This window comes from Ipomoea nil, unplaced genomic scaffold (genome assembly GCF_001879475.1).
Source record: "Ipomoea nil cultivar Tokyo-kokei standard unplaced genomic scaffold, Asagao_1.1 scaffold1334, whole genome shotgun sequence".
Taxonomy (NCBI): Eukaryota; Viridiplantae; Streptophyta; class Magnoliopsida; order Solanales; family Convolvulaceae; genus Ipomoea; species Ipomoea nil.
This window is the reverse complement of record NW_017617762.1, coordinates 2,113,600-2,129,744: the sequence shown is the minus strand read 5'-3', so window position 1 is coordinate 2,129,744 and position 16,145 is coordinate 2,113,600. Positions and strand designations below refer to the sequence as shown.

At 33.1% G+C, this 16,145-nt stretch overlaps 1 protein-coding gene across 1 annotated transcript; it reads right to left on the bottom strand.

Annotated features, from left to right (window-relative positions):
- Positions 1–9,597: 9,597 nt before the first annotated feature.
- On the bottom strand, positions 9,598–11,844 carry LOC109185541 (glucan endo-1,3-beta-glucosidase 4). The gene is made up of 3 exons (XM_019335477.1): positions 11,676–11,844; positions 11,264–11,512; positions 9,598–9,772 (listed from the first exon to the last, which is right to left on the bottom strand). Exons 1-3 carry the CDS (start codon positions 11,743–11,745, stop codon positions 9,738–9,740), a joined length of 354 nt encoding a protein of 117 aa, XP_019191022.1. The 5' UTR covers positions 11,746–11,844; the 3' UTR covers positions 9,598–9,737.
- Between the last annotated feature and the right edge of the window lie 4,301 nt (positions 11,845–16,145).

The window sequence follows — 16,145 nt, the reverse complement described above, 5'->3', positions numbered from 1 at the left end:
TGAACATAAATTCTATGCATAACATGAATTATGTATATTATGAAGTCAAATTATGTGAAATTGGACAGGGTCCACAGTGCACTGTGGACTATGTTCCATGATACAACAATTGATGGATGGTACATTACAATAGTTATGCTGTGCAACCGAATGCACCATGCACATGGTGCATGCGATGCAAAACGACGTCGTTTTGACTAAAAACGCGCGTCCCACTTAAAAAAAAAAAATCAGGTCCGATTCTCGGCAATAGCATTATTGTGGATATATAGTTATGAATTTCTGGATATATAGTTATGAATTTATGGATATTTAGTTCATTCATTGTGGATATTTAGTTCATTCATTGTAGATATTTACTTCATTCATTCACTGTGGATATATAGTTATGAATTTATGGATATATAGTTATGAATTTCTGGATATATAGTTATGAATTTCTGGATATTTAGTTCATTCATTGTGGATATTTAGTTCAATCATTGTGGATACTTAGTTCATTCATTGGGATATTTAGTTCATTCATTCACTGTGGATATATAGTTATGAATTTGTGGATATATAGTTATAAATTTATGGATATATAGTTATGAATTTATGGATATATAAAAATGCTATTGCCGGGAATCGAACCTGATTTCGTTTTTAAGTGGGACGCGCGCTTTTTAACCAAAACGACGTCGTTTTGCATTGAATGCACCATGCGCATGGTGCATTCGGTTGCACAGCATAATTTGCGTGGTACATTAGGCCTGGGCCACACGGACAGACCCAAGAAAGCAACTAGATCAAGGAAGCCCAAGAAGGATACACTATACGAAGCAACTTAAGAATTTGATAAGAATTAGACACACTATTTATAGTATAATAGAATTAGGTCTTATTATTTCTACGGGTGTAAATGAGTCGTTTACTTAGTATACACTAGGCTCGTTTACTTATTGAGCTATGCTTGTGGCTCGTCGAGCTCGGTTGTATGATACTTAGCTTGTTATATGCAGTATGGCAGTTGATATTTGAAATTGTACCGTGATACTTGAAAAATAAACGTTATGTGTTTTTATAAGATAATTGTGTTATGCACCAGTTTAGTTAATTAATTAAACTTGTTTATGCAAGAATAAATAATAACTGCAGAAAGCATAAATAAAATAAAAACACAAAGAAATGTTACGCAGTTCGGAGCTCCTTCTCCTACGTCTGCGGGGCAACCCACGTCTGCCCAATCCACTATAGATGTTCACCAAAAGGAGTATTACAAGAGGTAAAATACAGATGGCCTCCAGCCTTTACCACTACCACTCTTTCTAACACCTATCCAGGATTGACACACGAATACCCGAACAATCTTCACAAGATGCTTCAGCAGTACCACGTACTGATCATGCAGTACAATATAAATATTCTTACAAATTAAATCAGAAATTACATTTAAAATATAAATTGCTTTGTAAAATCAAGAGAGCTCTAGCAGTGTATAATTCTCAAAGTTGGGCAAATGCTTCCTTCGAACCGTGTGAATTTATAGCACTTCTTGAACCATTAGTTAGGATCCTTAGCAATAGCTTTTTCCTTAGCCACCACGTGTTCAAATGAATCACCACCACTTATTCTTGTTAGAATAAACCACTGCCTTTCCTTGTTAGAATAAACCACTGCCACACATTTTATTTCTTTGACATCTTCACATGCTGACTTCATACTCCAAGGCACAACATTCATATATTTATATCACATGGTCCAAAAATATAATTAACTTTAACAACTCTAATTTATTAAAAACAATAAAACTATTTACTAAATAAAATAGCCAATAACTTAATGTGTAAATTATTTTACACTTACAATCTCCCCCTTTGGCATTTTATTTGGTAAAACTCAAGTATCAAATACTTTGGGCAAAATTGAAAGTATAATCAATTTATTTTTTATTAAGAGCCCTTAGTATAGGTACTGAACAAGACACAAAGATATAAAACCAAAAATAACAAATTAAGTTCTTTTTGGACCATTTGTGAATAAAGTACCTGATTGGAATTCTTCAAGTCTTGGATCACACACAGAAGCATTGAATTCCTAGCATACCACATCATATGATAACTTGTTCATGTGAGAGTAGCATAACCCGAAACATCCATTCAACTTGTTTAGATGCACCAAACAAAACTACTACTCCCCCTAACACATATAATAGACCAAATATTTCATCATAGTCCTTACCAAAAATTCCATACTGATCCAATACGTCCAAAAGATACCATAATAATCCAAAAGATTTCAAAATCTCCAAAAGTTACCATAATACTCCGTAATACTCCCCCTTACTCCAAAACTCCCCCTTTTTGTCAAATAAATGACAAAGGAAGGTGAACATCATAATAGTGGATTAGATTTACCGTGCAGACGGGGTGCCCGAAACTGAGCCGTTATCAGCATCATCAGTATCAAATATCATACACCAAGAAGACAATCCAAGAAGAATCCAATACTCTCAGAAATTGTACCGCAAATAAAGCCTTATAAGCAATCCCATCCAAAATATTCTTCAGAAATAATCTCATCAAGTAGATAATCCAAGAAGAATCCAAATAAGGTGATGATTATAAAATGAGACCCCAGAGATTATGATAAGCCAAATAAAACGATAACCCAACGAGATAATCCAAAACTGATAGAGTCTAGTAAGAAAATCCATATATACCCAAGAAATCCAATATAACCGAAAATACCCAATAAATACACAAATTGAATTTGTTCATACGAGATTAAGAAGAACTCCCCCTCAAAATGTACATCGTGATTGTTTCCTTTGCCAAGAATTTCACATTAGCTTGAAGCTGTAATTGGGACTCCATAATAAGTTATTTGCTTTGTTTGAACCTGCAGAAGATTTAAAAAAAAAAAAAAACGAGAGCCCTAGAGCCATGCACACGCAACTTGCAAACAACTCAGCAAAACATATTTAAAAGAAATTCAGGAATTTTCAATTCTCAATTCGAGTCAAACAAATTATCAAATAAAACAGTAAGCACATTCATGTAAAGCAAGCCAAAGATTCAAAATAAATCGAATTCAAACATAGACACGGGAATTTTCAATTCTCAATTCGAGTCAAACAAATTATCAAATAAAACAGTAAGCACATTCATGTAAAGCAAGCCAAAGATTCAAAATGAATCGAATTCAGACATAGACACATATAAACCAAATTTAGGCACAGAGTCAGACCAGATATCACGGAAAACACACACATAAACAATTTAGGCACAGATAGCGCAGGAAACACGTAAATAAACACAAATACGGTCATGACTGGACTAAACACATAACACATAACACAGAGCAAGATTATAGATAACACTTTTATGGAGAAGCAGGTAAATCAATAGGTACATTCACGTAAACACATAGCTACGAATATCTACTTGCAGCAAATTTACCATTCAAGCAACCTTATAGATATCCAATTTTTAACACAAGAAACACCAACAAAAGTCATAATCAAAGGATCAAAAGCAGCCAAAACAACGTAGATAGGACATTTAGTGAACACACAGAAAAGGATAACTCATTCACACAATAATATCAAGAAAAGGTCATCTTGGGCACATTTTAAGGAGCAGATACTTAAATCATAAATGACATATAGGAGTAGCAAAAAAAAAAAAAAAAAAAAAAAAAAAAAAACCAGGTAAAAAGATAAGAAAAAAATAAGATTCATAGACTAGGTATTGAAGTAATACCAACTAAAAGAGAAGAGATAGAGGTACCAATATCCTGAGTGTTTTGAAGCCTTTAAAGAAGCGAGAATTTTCTTCTCTTTTTTTTTCCCCGTTAATCTTCATCCTCCATATCAATTTTCCCATCGTGTTTTGTATCAGCTACCTCAGATGACTTGTCAATGATACTCTTAATAACATGCAGGAGGCAATCGGTATCTGAACAGATGAAATAGACACAAAGAACGCAGACACAGATACAGAAGTGGGAGCATATTTAGGTATTGACACAATTTGGGATGTGTGTGGATCTGGAAAAAGAGGTATATATACATATAGTGACACATTCCTCATGGAAAAAGCAGTACACATATGTTCAAATAAAGTGCAGGAGGTACTGAGCCAGACAAATTTGAAATAAGGACATTGTGTGAGGTATCCAAAATAACGACGGATTAGAGAAGAAAACACTTAAAAAATTTGGATATAGATGTAGGAAAAAAAATGCAGTATTAAAGATTAAAAAATAGGCAGAGAAACCCTAGATTTTTTTTTTAAATTTTATTTTATAATTTTAATAAAATTAAGAGAGTGACCTGGGCAGTGTCGGGCAGGAGTGGCGGTGCAACAATAGTAGTCGGTGGCTTCGTAGTCTGCGGCATCTCCAGTGATGGTGGTGACAGATGGTGACTGCAGGCATTGGCGTTGATGACCGGCTGGACACGTTGATTGCAACTTCAGGCGATGAGGCATGGCTGGGTCGCGATGCATTTTTGGGGAAAAAAAATCCCTTTTTTTTTATATCATAGGGAAAATATGTAAAAAAAAAATTGGAACAAGAATTTTGGTAGGTAAAGAAATATTTTAAAAGATTAGAAATTGAATTCTTGAAGGATTAAAAAAGCCTTTGTATAATTTAAGATATAATAAACCTGTTCCTGAAACATTAGCAAATGTTATAAGATAAAATAATTAAAATAAAAGGTAAATTGACTTACCTGTTACTCTTATTTGGAATCCTTAATCAGCATGTTTGCCAATTATTTTGTCATCCTTGAGATGTTATTGGAATTGATTGAGATACGAAGTCAGTTTTCCTAACCCAAATTTGTTTTGTTAAAGGCCGGATGTTCTTTTGCCTGAACTTCTCAGTTCTTTGATCCTTATAGAAGTAGTAGCATTCGGGTCTGGTATGACCGCGTAACCTGCAATAGTGACAAACAGGATTATATAGTTTATAATGCATCTTATTTGCGCTTACTTTACCATAGGGGCGTTTCATAGTGCTGGATTCAGGGATGTCGTCTGGATCAGGTTCGGATGCTTTGACAAATACAGTCTTATCTTTTGAGTTAATTCCAGTGAAGCCCAAACCAAATTTTGCAGAAGACTTTCTGCCAGAATCAAGAATCTTATCAAGTGTTGAAGTGGTATCCATCATTTGGATTTGTCGTTTGTAGGTGCTGAGCTCCTGTTTCAAGGTCTGTACTTCTTGCTGGAGTTTTTCTTCTCGGTCGGATGCCTCCTTAAGTAGTACATTTCCAGTTTGTACTTCGTTTTGTAGTCTTTCCTCTCGATCAGCTGCTTCTTTAAGCAATATATTCCTATCAGCTACTTGATTTTGATATACTTTATTTGCATTGGTTACAATCTCTATTTCACTAGCTAGTTTGCAGTTCATTTTTCTTAATGCTTCCCATTTGGGATACAACATATTAAATTCAGCTTCAAAAGATAAAGCATTTTGTTCCACATCTTCTGCAGAGACATAGTCACCACCTTCTGATTCTTCAACAGGTTCTGAACTGTCAGTCAATCGTGCCGTAAATGCAACAAAATTACCCGAAATTTCCTCGACATCTGACCCAGTTGGTTCAACGTCGGGCTCGTCATCGCTCCAGGTAATGGCTGACATAGACTTTTTTCGTCGAAGATAGGTGGCGCACTCAGCTTGTACATGTCCAAATCCCTCGCATTCATAACACTTGATGCCTTTGTTGTTGGACCTTTCTTTGGACTGTCCTGGACGTGAGATAGACTGTTTGGAGTTTGACGCCCATGTCCTAGGTGCAGTCTTGAATGACGTTGCTCCCTTTTGTGAATTTCTGTTGCGTGTGTTTTTGGATACCTGTTTCAAAATTTTGGAAAACTGTTTAGTTAAGAAAGCAACTGTATCATCACTAGTTTCATCTGTATCGGATACTACATTATTTTCTTCAGCGGCAAAAGCAATATTTTTTTGTTTTTTCGTATGATCAGTTAAAATCTCCATTTCATATGTTTTAAGATTTCCCATTAGCTGAGTAACAGATTTTTTCTCCCAGCCATCATGCTCTTGGATGGCTGTGACTTTCATTCGGAACCTGGGCGGTAAAGATCTCAGTATCTTCTTGACAAGTTTTTCTTGCGAGAATGGTTCACCAAGGACCATTGCGCGATTTGCCAGTTCCTGTATGTGTGTATGAAAGTCGATGGCTGTCTCATCCTCGTTCATGTGCAGTTCTTCGAATTCTGACTGGACCAGTTGCAGCTTTGACTGTTTTACCGAGGTAGTTCCTTCGTATGTAGACTCAAGAGCCTCCCAAGCACCTTTAGCTGAAGGAATACCTGCAACAATTGAAAACTGACTTTCATGCATAAGAGAATAAATTGTGTCTAAGGCTTTATCATTGTTTCCTGCATTGGTTATTTCTGTTTGAGTCCACTCAGTCTCTGGCTCAGTGACTTCTGTTCCATCAGTGCTGGAACTGGGTTTAGTGGGATGTGTCCAACCTGACACCACAGACTGCCATACAGCTTCACCTTTAGCTTTTAGATGCGTACGGGTGCGAGCCTTCCAATATGCGTAGTTGTCGCCGGTCAACTGGGGAAGGGCTTTAATTCGATCCATTCTGCAATACTCAGTACCCTGTGAGATCAAACAAATAAATAATAAACTGATAAATAAAAAGAGCCGCTGAAGAGATAAAATCAAGATACACGGATTAGCCAGATCGAAAGACTAATAGATTAAGTCTACAGGCTCTGATACCAATTGAAATTGTACCGTGATACTTGAAAAATAAACGTTATGTGTTTTTATAAGATAATTGTGTTATGCACCAGTTTAGTTAATTAATTAAACTTGTTTATGCAAGAATAAATAATAACTGCAGAAAGCATAAATAAAATAAAAACACAAAGAAATGTTACGCAGTTCGGAGCTCCTTCTCCTACGTCTGCGGGGCAACCCACGTCTGCCCAATCCACTATAGATGTTCACCAAAAGGAGTATTACAAGAGGTAAAATACAGATGGCCTCCAGCCTTTACCACTACCACTCTTTCTAACACCTATCCAGGATTGACACACGAATACCCGAACAATCTTCACAAGATGCTTCAGCAGTACCACGTACTGATCATGCAGTACAATATAAATATTCTTACAAATTAAATCAGAAATTACATTCAAAATATAAATTGCTTTGTAAAATCAAGAGAGCTCTAGCAGTGTATAATTCTCAAAGTTGGGCAAATGCTTCCTTCGAACCGTGTGAATTTATAGCACTTCTTGAACCATTAGTTAGGATCCTTAGCAATAGCTTTTTCCTTAGCCACCACGTGTTCAAATGAATCACCACCACTTATTCTTGTTAGAATAAACCACTGCCTTTCCTTGTTAGAATAAACCACTGCCACACATTTTATTTCTTTGACATCTTCACATGCTGACTTCATACTCCAAGGCACAACATTCATATATTTATATCACATGGTCCAAAAATATAATTAACTTTAACAACTCTAATTTATTAAAAACAATAAAACTATTTACTAAATAAAATAGCCAATAACTTAATGTGTAAATTATTTTACACTTACAATATTGATCGTTGGATTATCTTTTATGGATGAAGTAACGGTTCAAGCATTTTTGGTAATTTCCTTCTATAATTCTAACCTATAGGTTTTAACAAAGGTCTACTTATTAATGAAATTATGCCCAAAGTATATATGGCTTTAGTTTTGTCAAATAAATTGTCAAAAGGGGAGATTGTAAGTGTACAAATGATACACGTTTAAATCTTATTATAATTAGCTAATTTATTTGTCAAATTTAATTAGATTTATTATTTGGACCGTCTTCAATCAGGATCTGTTTATGTATTCTGGCACGGCCTCTGTTAGTTTACGATAGATCAGGGTCAGCGTAATTCTTCCAACGGATTTCCCTAACCATTTAAGTTGGTTTGAACTATTATTAAGCCTGGTTTAAATTATGTGGACAACTTTTATTAAGGGAATTTTGGTCGACTTGAGTAAAGGGAGGTTCTTACATCATATATATTATAAAAGGATGGATTTTCTATCATTTCATTTCACGGATTTCAGTGGTAACATTCAGAGGGATATTCTCATCATATTAAATCAGTTTATCACTTTATTATATTGTGTTGAATTGATGATCTCGCCTGATCAAGTCTCTCTGAAGCTGGTCTAGTAGTATCAGCGCCTGATATAATGATATCCAAAGTATCAATAAGAAAAAAAAAAATATTAAACAAAAATTTAAAAGTATTTGTAATTTTTAATTGAAGGAGAAATCAAAACACATAGTTGTGTTTTTAAAAGTTGTCAATCAAACACTAACTATGATTTTGATTACCATTTCTAGTGTATGAACCCATAAACCAAACACACCCATAGTGGTGCAAATCCCCTCGTTTTTTCAATGTGGGACAAAGGCTATTTTAATGTTTTTTCCCCTTCATTTTCCAATCAACTCTAATCATTTTGCTCTCATCATTTAGTCCTCCATAGAAAGAACTAATGACATTCCAGGGTGAAGTACATCCGGTCGACATTGTTTCTTGAGAGATTTAAAGCGCCTCCAAGCCTCTCCCAAGGATTCCATGGAACCTTGTTTGAAGTCTTGAACTTGCTTTTTCGCCTTCATATATAATCTTTGTGATTGAAAAGAATTCGTTCATGAACTCTTTATGGAGTTGAGCCCATGAGTTAAAATGGTTATCATATTGTGAGAATCTAGCCACTTTGATGCCTCTCCTTGATCGAAAATAGTAATAGCTTCAAGCGTATCACCTCATTTGACACACCTTCTTGTCGGATCATGCCACAAGAACGGATAAATCTTTTAATGTGAGTGTGGGGATCTTTCGTTATATATATATATATATATATATATATATATATATATATATATATATATATATATATATATATATAAAACTAGTAATTCACCCGAGCGATGCATGGGAAAAAAATTATATTATTTAAATATAAATAAAAATAAAAAAACTAAAATATTATAAATTATTTAATATAATAATATTTTTGAGCTTCCATTGGTCAAGTATTTATTATTTTTATAGAATACAAAATTACAATTAAAATTAAAATTATTATTTTGTATGGTTAATATAATCTCTAATTATGTACATATTCAAATAAACTTATAGAGAGAATTTACATAATTACATTGATTTATTCTTAATTGTATTTCATCTAATTTTCACAATACGAATAATAACTAAGATAATTACATTTAGAAAGCAAATTTCAAATTTTGTATGTGTAAATTTAAACTCTAATTGAACACATTTTTTATATGATTATATAATATATAGTTATTTTATTTTTCAAAAGTATATTTTTTTATATGATTATATAATATATAGCTATTTTATTTTTTAAATGTTGTGCTTTTTTTTTTATATAATAAAAGATGTTGTGGCATTAATTGTAGCATTAGTTATTTCTCAAACCATATAGCTTTATTATATAAAGAATTTTAAATTTTAGGATTGTGAACCGAATACGGAAATTTAAATTCTGTGGTTCCCTACTAGAACTACAGAAAGTAGTGAACATGTGGGTGGATGGTCTCTGAAGCTTTGAAGTAATTTTATTCATTCCAGGAAATAAGTAACAGACAAGCAAGGGAGAGATCATCAGCAGAACATGATAGGAAGCTAGATTCATTGACACTTGAGGAAGAAGCTCCGATCCGCTTGATTCAAGGAAGAACCTCAAATTTGCACGAGCCATGACCTGTCATTGTAAAAAATAAAATAAATATCCTAATATATATTGAATAATCATATTGTTTAATTTTAACTAATTTGAAGCACTCTTGTAAGGCGTTAGGTAGGGGTGGATCAATAAATCTTTTTCAGTGAGGACGAAAGATTAAAATTAACAAATGAGATATTAATAAATAAATAAATAAATAAACACATGGATGCCGAACCATAAATAATATAATATTGTTGACTAGGGATAAAAATATATTAAAATGTAATAAAAATATTCAAAAAAATATGAAACATAGTTAATTACATATAACAGCCCGTTTGGTTCGCTGGAAAATATTTGATGGGAAATGGAATTCAAATTCCATGGAAAACAAACCAGGAAAATGGATTCCATTGTTTGGTTGGTGGAAAAGAAATTACTGGGAATATGAATTCTATTGTTTGGTTGGGTTTGGAATGGTAAGGAATTATGAATATAAAGACCAATATGTCCTTAACAATAATATATACATGTGTAATTAATAAACTTTGAAGAGGGTAAAATAGTCCAATATTGTAATACTTTCTTCCCAAATCCTTTGGAAAACAAAATACCAATGTCTTGCTAGGATTTTGTTTTCCTTCAACTTTAGGAATTCAACTTCCTATGGAAAAGATTTTCCATCCAACCAAACAACATAAAACAACATTTTCCTACACTTTTAGGAAAACATTTTCTATGGAATTTGACTTCCATCCAACCAAACACCCCCTAATAGTTCGAATATGAATCACATTATAAGTCACTTATCTCACTATTAACATTAAAAAATAAAGTCCCAATATAATTACAAATAATGAATCGAACTAGAATTAGAAATTAATCTCATAAATCAAAAATTATGATCTCACTGTTAATATTTAAAAAGGCAAAAAATGAAATTTAAAAAATTTATGTTCTATGATTTAAACCCATGGCATTAACGACTATATCATATATATACCTTATCATCTACACTAGTTCATCCTTTGAAAAATTTATGTATATTACTAGTTATAGACGTTTAACGTGTATATATATGGGACTTATACATACAATATATATAAAGGAGATGAAGGTGAGGGAGCGAGCAGTTGCTCCTACTGCCCTCATTGTGAATTCGCCCCCGACATCAGGCACTAGTCGGACATCCGGAGTGCCTAGTGCCTAGAACTCCTAGGCTCGCAAGTAATAATAATAAGAAAAACACATCAATGTAGACGTTGCATACAAATAAACACTCAGTCGAGTTCGCTGACTCGAACGACGAGTTAGCCAACTCGAGCGCTACGCTGCCTAGTCGACTAACTAATCGGTCAGCTGACTAATATCAGCCTAAGGGTAAAATTCCCTTGACCTAAGGAGGCTTAACGTCTATGTGGCCGCCTAGACCGAATTCTACAACAAAGTGGAGTTCCTCTCTTGAACTCCATTCAGAGGAAAAGTTTTTCATGATACATAGATGAAACTAGCTAGGTGTAGGCTTACTTGGATCAAGGGCAGTCAAGAGAGCAGCAGCATTGAAGTAGCAATCTCCTCCTTTGTGCTTCATCTTCTGAAAATAGCTATTGAAAGCAAAAGAGGCATGGTCCTTCACAGTGTTGGGCAGATAGCAAGGTTGGTTCACTTCTATCTTGCTGCAATCTGCACCATTCCTGCATGCCCAATCAACGGCCCTCTGCAATTCTTCATCTGGTGTCTGCTCATCTGCTATGCACCAGTCCTCAAACTGTCCATCTGATCACACAATTACCTATCAATTATCTATCACTACAAAACTACATCTCCAACATATATTATATAATATAAAAAAATATAAAGGTGCACTCATTATCTATCAATTTAAACTTTTAGTCGAGATAGAACACATCTATCAAATCCACAATGATATGTTTCTTACCAGATTCTCTCGGAATGGTTCCAAGGATCAGAATCAACGGAAACAGAAACCTTAGCAATCCCAAACACATTATTGATCTTCAATTCGAGTGAAACTAGCTGTACTAGATACAAGATTGCAGGAAAAGTCTATGTAGTATGTAAGAATGAAGTAACTCTGGCCAGCTTTTTAAAAGTAATGGAACTTGCTCAAATTTTTTTTTTTTTTTTTTTGGTTTAATAATGTGACACTAGTAGAAATTATGGAATTTCTGACCACCTGAAAGTAATCTTAAATCAAGTCGAAAGCCTTGTTCCGATCACTTTTGATATCCGAAAAAACCTTTGTTGCTAATTCCGACCACTTTTTGATATCAACTTAATTTAAGATCACTTTCAAGTGGTCGAAAATTCCATAATTTTCAGTAGTGTGAACGGATTATGAATCGTATCACTCTGAACAAGATGGGTCAAGTAGCATCTCCTACTTTCAAAAAGAGATTTTGAGGATGTGATTGAGGCTAGAATATAATGTCTGAGTTTCCAAGAAAGGAATTTTCTTTATATTTTTCCATCTTATTTTTTCTCAAAAATCGAAGAATAAAATCATGTGTAAAGAAACAAAAGAATGAAAATCGTATCTCGTTGGTCATCTAGATCTGGTACATTAACCTTAATGATTTGCTGAAGCATTTAATGTAGTAGAATCTTTGAATGATGTAAAATATAATTACACAGTCAAAGATTATTTCCCAGAAAGAAAGATAATATAATAATAATGAGGGGTGAATGTGGAGCAGATTAGACTGAATTTGGAAGGAATTTGCATCCAATTCTGTAAAGGTGGATTTGAACCCATCCGCATCTAAATCCGTTGGCGGTGAGAAAATCCAATACGTCAATGGCAAATTTGACGGATATTATTCAAATTGGATTACAGATTTTAAGTTAAAACAATAAAATAAATTAGACTTAATTCTTAAAATGGTCCTTCGACTATAGTCTTTTCTTAAATTGGTCCATTGACTTTTAATTTTTTCAAAGTGACCTTCTGACTTTTGAATTTTGAGCCAAAATGGTCCTCCGTTAGCTTTGGCGGTTAAGTTGGTGTTAAAGTGAAGAGTAAAATTGAAAATTTAGATTTTGTACTCCAATTTAAATCAATTTGTGATTCCTTCAGCAGTATGCGCACATGTTTCTTCATATTAGGTTTTTGCCCTCTTAAATCTGCAATCAAAATGTAAGATAATCAACTAGAAAGAAAAAAAAAAGTTCATCTTCAACTTCATCCACAAACTTCCCAAGTCAAAGATTTCTGGCATTCTAGTTGATTATCCCAAATTTTCATTGCAAATTTAGGAGAGCAAAAACCTAATTTGAATAAATATGTGCGCAGATTGTTAAAAGGAATCACATATTGCTTTAAATTGGATTGCAAAACCTAAATTTTCAGTTTTACGTTTCATTTTAACACCAACTTAACGCCAAAGCTAACAGAGAACCATTTCGACTTAAAATTCAAAAGTCGGAAGGCCACTTTGGAGAAATTAAAAGTCAAGGGACCAATTTGAGAAAAGAGCATAGTCGAAGGACCATTTTGAAAATTAACTCAATAAATTATAATCCAAGATTCCAAGCATTCAAAAAACAAAATCAAAAATTTTCAAGCATTTCATTATAAAAAAAAAAAACAAATATCCAATTATAAAATATAAATAATTAAATCAAAAAATTATGTGTTGAACTTGTGATTGTGACATTGTGAAGAATAACAAATTTGACTTAGAAAATAAGAAGACGAAAAGTTAAAAACGAAAACAAATAAACCTTTTCATATGAACCTGCGAACTTCTAATTGAAATGCACTCTATGTTCTACATGAATGCACAACTACACCTAGGCATGCTTGAAGGACACGCATGGATGTGTGCAATGCATTCGTGTAGTAATTGTGATGTTCTAAAATTAAAATCTCCAAAAGATACTTATATATCATTATATTAAAAGTACAATTATCTGATAGTTATAGACTTATAGTATCAAACAAAGTCATAAATGATACTCCATACAATTTTATCGCATATGTTGATAAATTAGAATAAATAAATACTTACTTTGAAATTTTAAAAATTGAATTTATTGTTGATCAATGAAATTTAATACACAAGCTTTAAAAAACCATTTCAAAAATAATATATGATTAACACTACACTTTCATCTTAAATTTACCTTATAATATTCATCTCCTTATGTGATAATATTTGATTGGATATTATTTGTATTTGACTATTGAGTTGATTCCCTTTTTAACAATTTAACTTTGTGGTAGGATTGTGGTGAGCTGTCGTAGACTCCCAAATTAAAACCTTACAAACGTAGTAGCGGGAGTAAGGATCGATCCCACGAGGAGTAACTAGTTTAATGTATGTGCTCAAATTAAAGTAAATGGGGGTTTGGTATGAAGGTGATAATCAAATAAACAAATAAAGCAATGAAAACAATATATTGAAAACACTCAGAATAGAAAACCTTGGTTAGTGAAGATCCACCACCGGAATTTAACACTGATCATTGATTCATAAAGCATTTAATATGCAATTGAATATTTGTCGTGGAATTATTTCATTTCCGTTTTCCCTTAGTTGTAGGTAACTAAAGCACACGCGGTTTAATTACCCCTAACTACTAAATAACCTAAGACAAGCGCTATAGATTTAATTTAATAGCAGCAATAGGAACTAGGAAAACCGACAAACTAAATAACACAAGCACAAGCGGTTGCATTTAATTTAGGAAAATATTCTACCCGAGACCAATTATCACTAAGCCGTCAATAATTAACCTCAGTTGCTACTGAATATTAGAATAATTTGTAGCACAACATTAACTAATAATTATATTAAATAAATAACTAGTAGGCCTCCCTAGCAATTAAATGATACAACTATTCAAATAACTTAGAAGAATATTTAATACTCAAATGCATAAAAATATATATAATAAAAACAAATAAATAATCTTACAGCATAATCAATTCCGGGGCTTCAATTCACTAAACCAAGCTAAAGAAATTAGCAATGAATTGACATTGATAACAGCTTTACAGAATAATCGAGAGGGGAAGAATGAACGTTGAACAAATGAAATTCTTTTACTATTTATACAATTCTTGATTTATTTTGCACCATCAATTTTCCTACTCTTTTGCCAAGTGAAGAGGTCATCCGCTCTGCCGCATGAATCGGTCGATGATGCTTGTGCTGTTGACGACGAAGTGTTTTTCCTATTTATTTTTGTTTCGCCAAATGTGCTGTACGAAACACATTAAAACATAAATATTTATTTTGTCTTGTTGTTGTGCTAAGCATTGGACAGTTGGCCATAAAGTAATTAGGAAAATAAAATTAAGAAATTAGGCTCAAAACTTACTATTAACTAAATATTATTATAAAATACTTATTTAACTAATTAATTAATTAAATTCTAAGATGAAATAATTATTAAATATTTATAAATAACTAATGTAAAAATATTATAAAAATATACATAAAATAGGAGTGTAAAATATGCTTATCAGATTGATGAATTAATGAACAACCAATGGATATAAAGAATTTTATTACCACGCAGGAGGTGAATACTAGAAAGTGATAAAATTCATGACGCCAGGTCTCAAACTTATGCACCTTTAAATGTCGAACTTATGCGCCTTAAGGTTCAAACTGATGTACCTTAAGTTTCAAACTTATGCACTTTAAGTGTCAAATTGTGAACCTTAAGTTTCAAACTGATGCACCACATGCATAAGTGTCGAACTTATGCACCTTAAATTCTAAGTTATGCAACTTTAGTTTCGAACTTATGCACCTTATTTGAATTGATGCACCTTAAGTGTCCAACTTATGCAAGAGTGCAAGAGAGCAAAACAAATAAGCAAGAAAATCAAATGAGAGAAAATGGGGTATGGATTGACCTTCCATTGTAAAGTGCTTCTAGTCTCTAAGCTATGAATTGTGTGGTTCTGATTATTGGATTCCAAGTGATGCTTCTACCATTACCATAGCCATTTTAGATCTTTATTGTAACACCCCCATTTTTCAAAACCAAAATATTTCATAAAAAGGAAATTTTTTTGATTAAAAGATGAAATTCGAATGTGAAAGCAAAAAACATCATTTTAGAACACACAGGGTGCTACCGCCACGTTTGGACTACCAACTAGACCCAAAGGCACATGCTAAAAGGGTTCCATCTATCTATAATATTTCTATACAATCCAAAGAGAAAATCTACAATTCTATAACATTAAACAACTTCAGGAATTCTAATCCACTACAAGGTATTAGGTATACAACCCAAATGAGTTATTCTATTACCATCCATGAGGTGTTACGCCTCTACAATGCGCTCTCAAACTAGCCACAATTCCCGTCCTGAAAACAATAGGATTTGGAGAACAAAAAACAATAACAATAGCATAAAAATGCTTAGT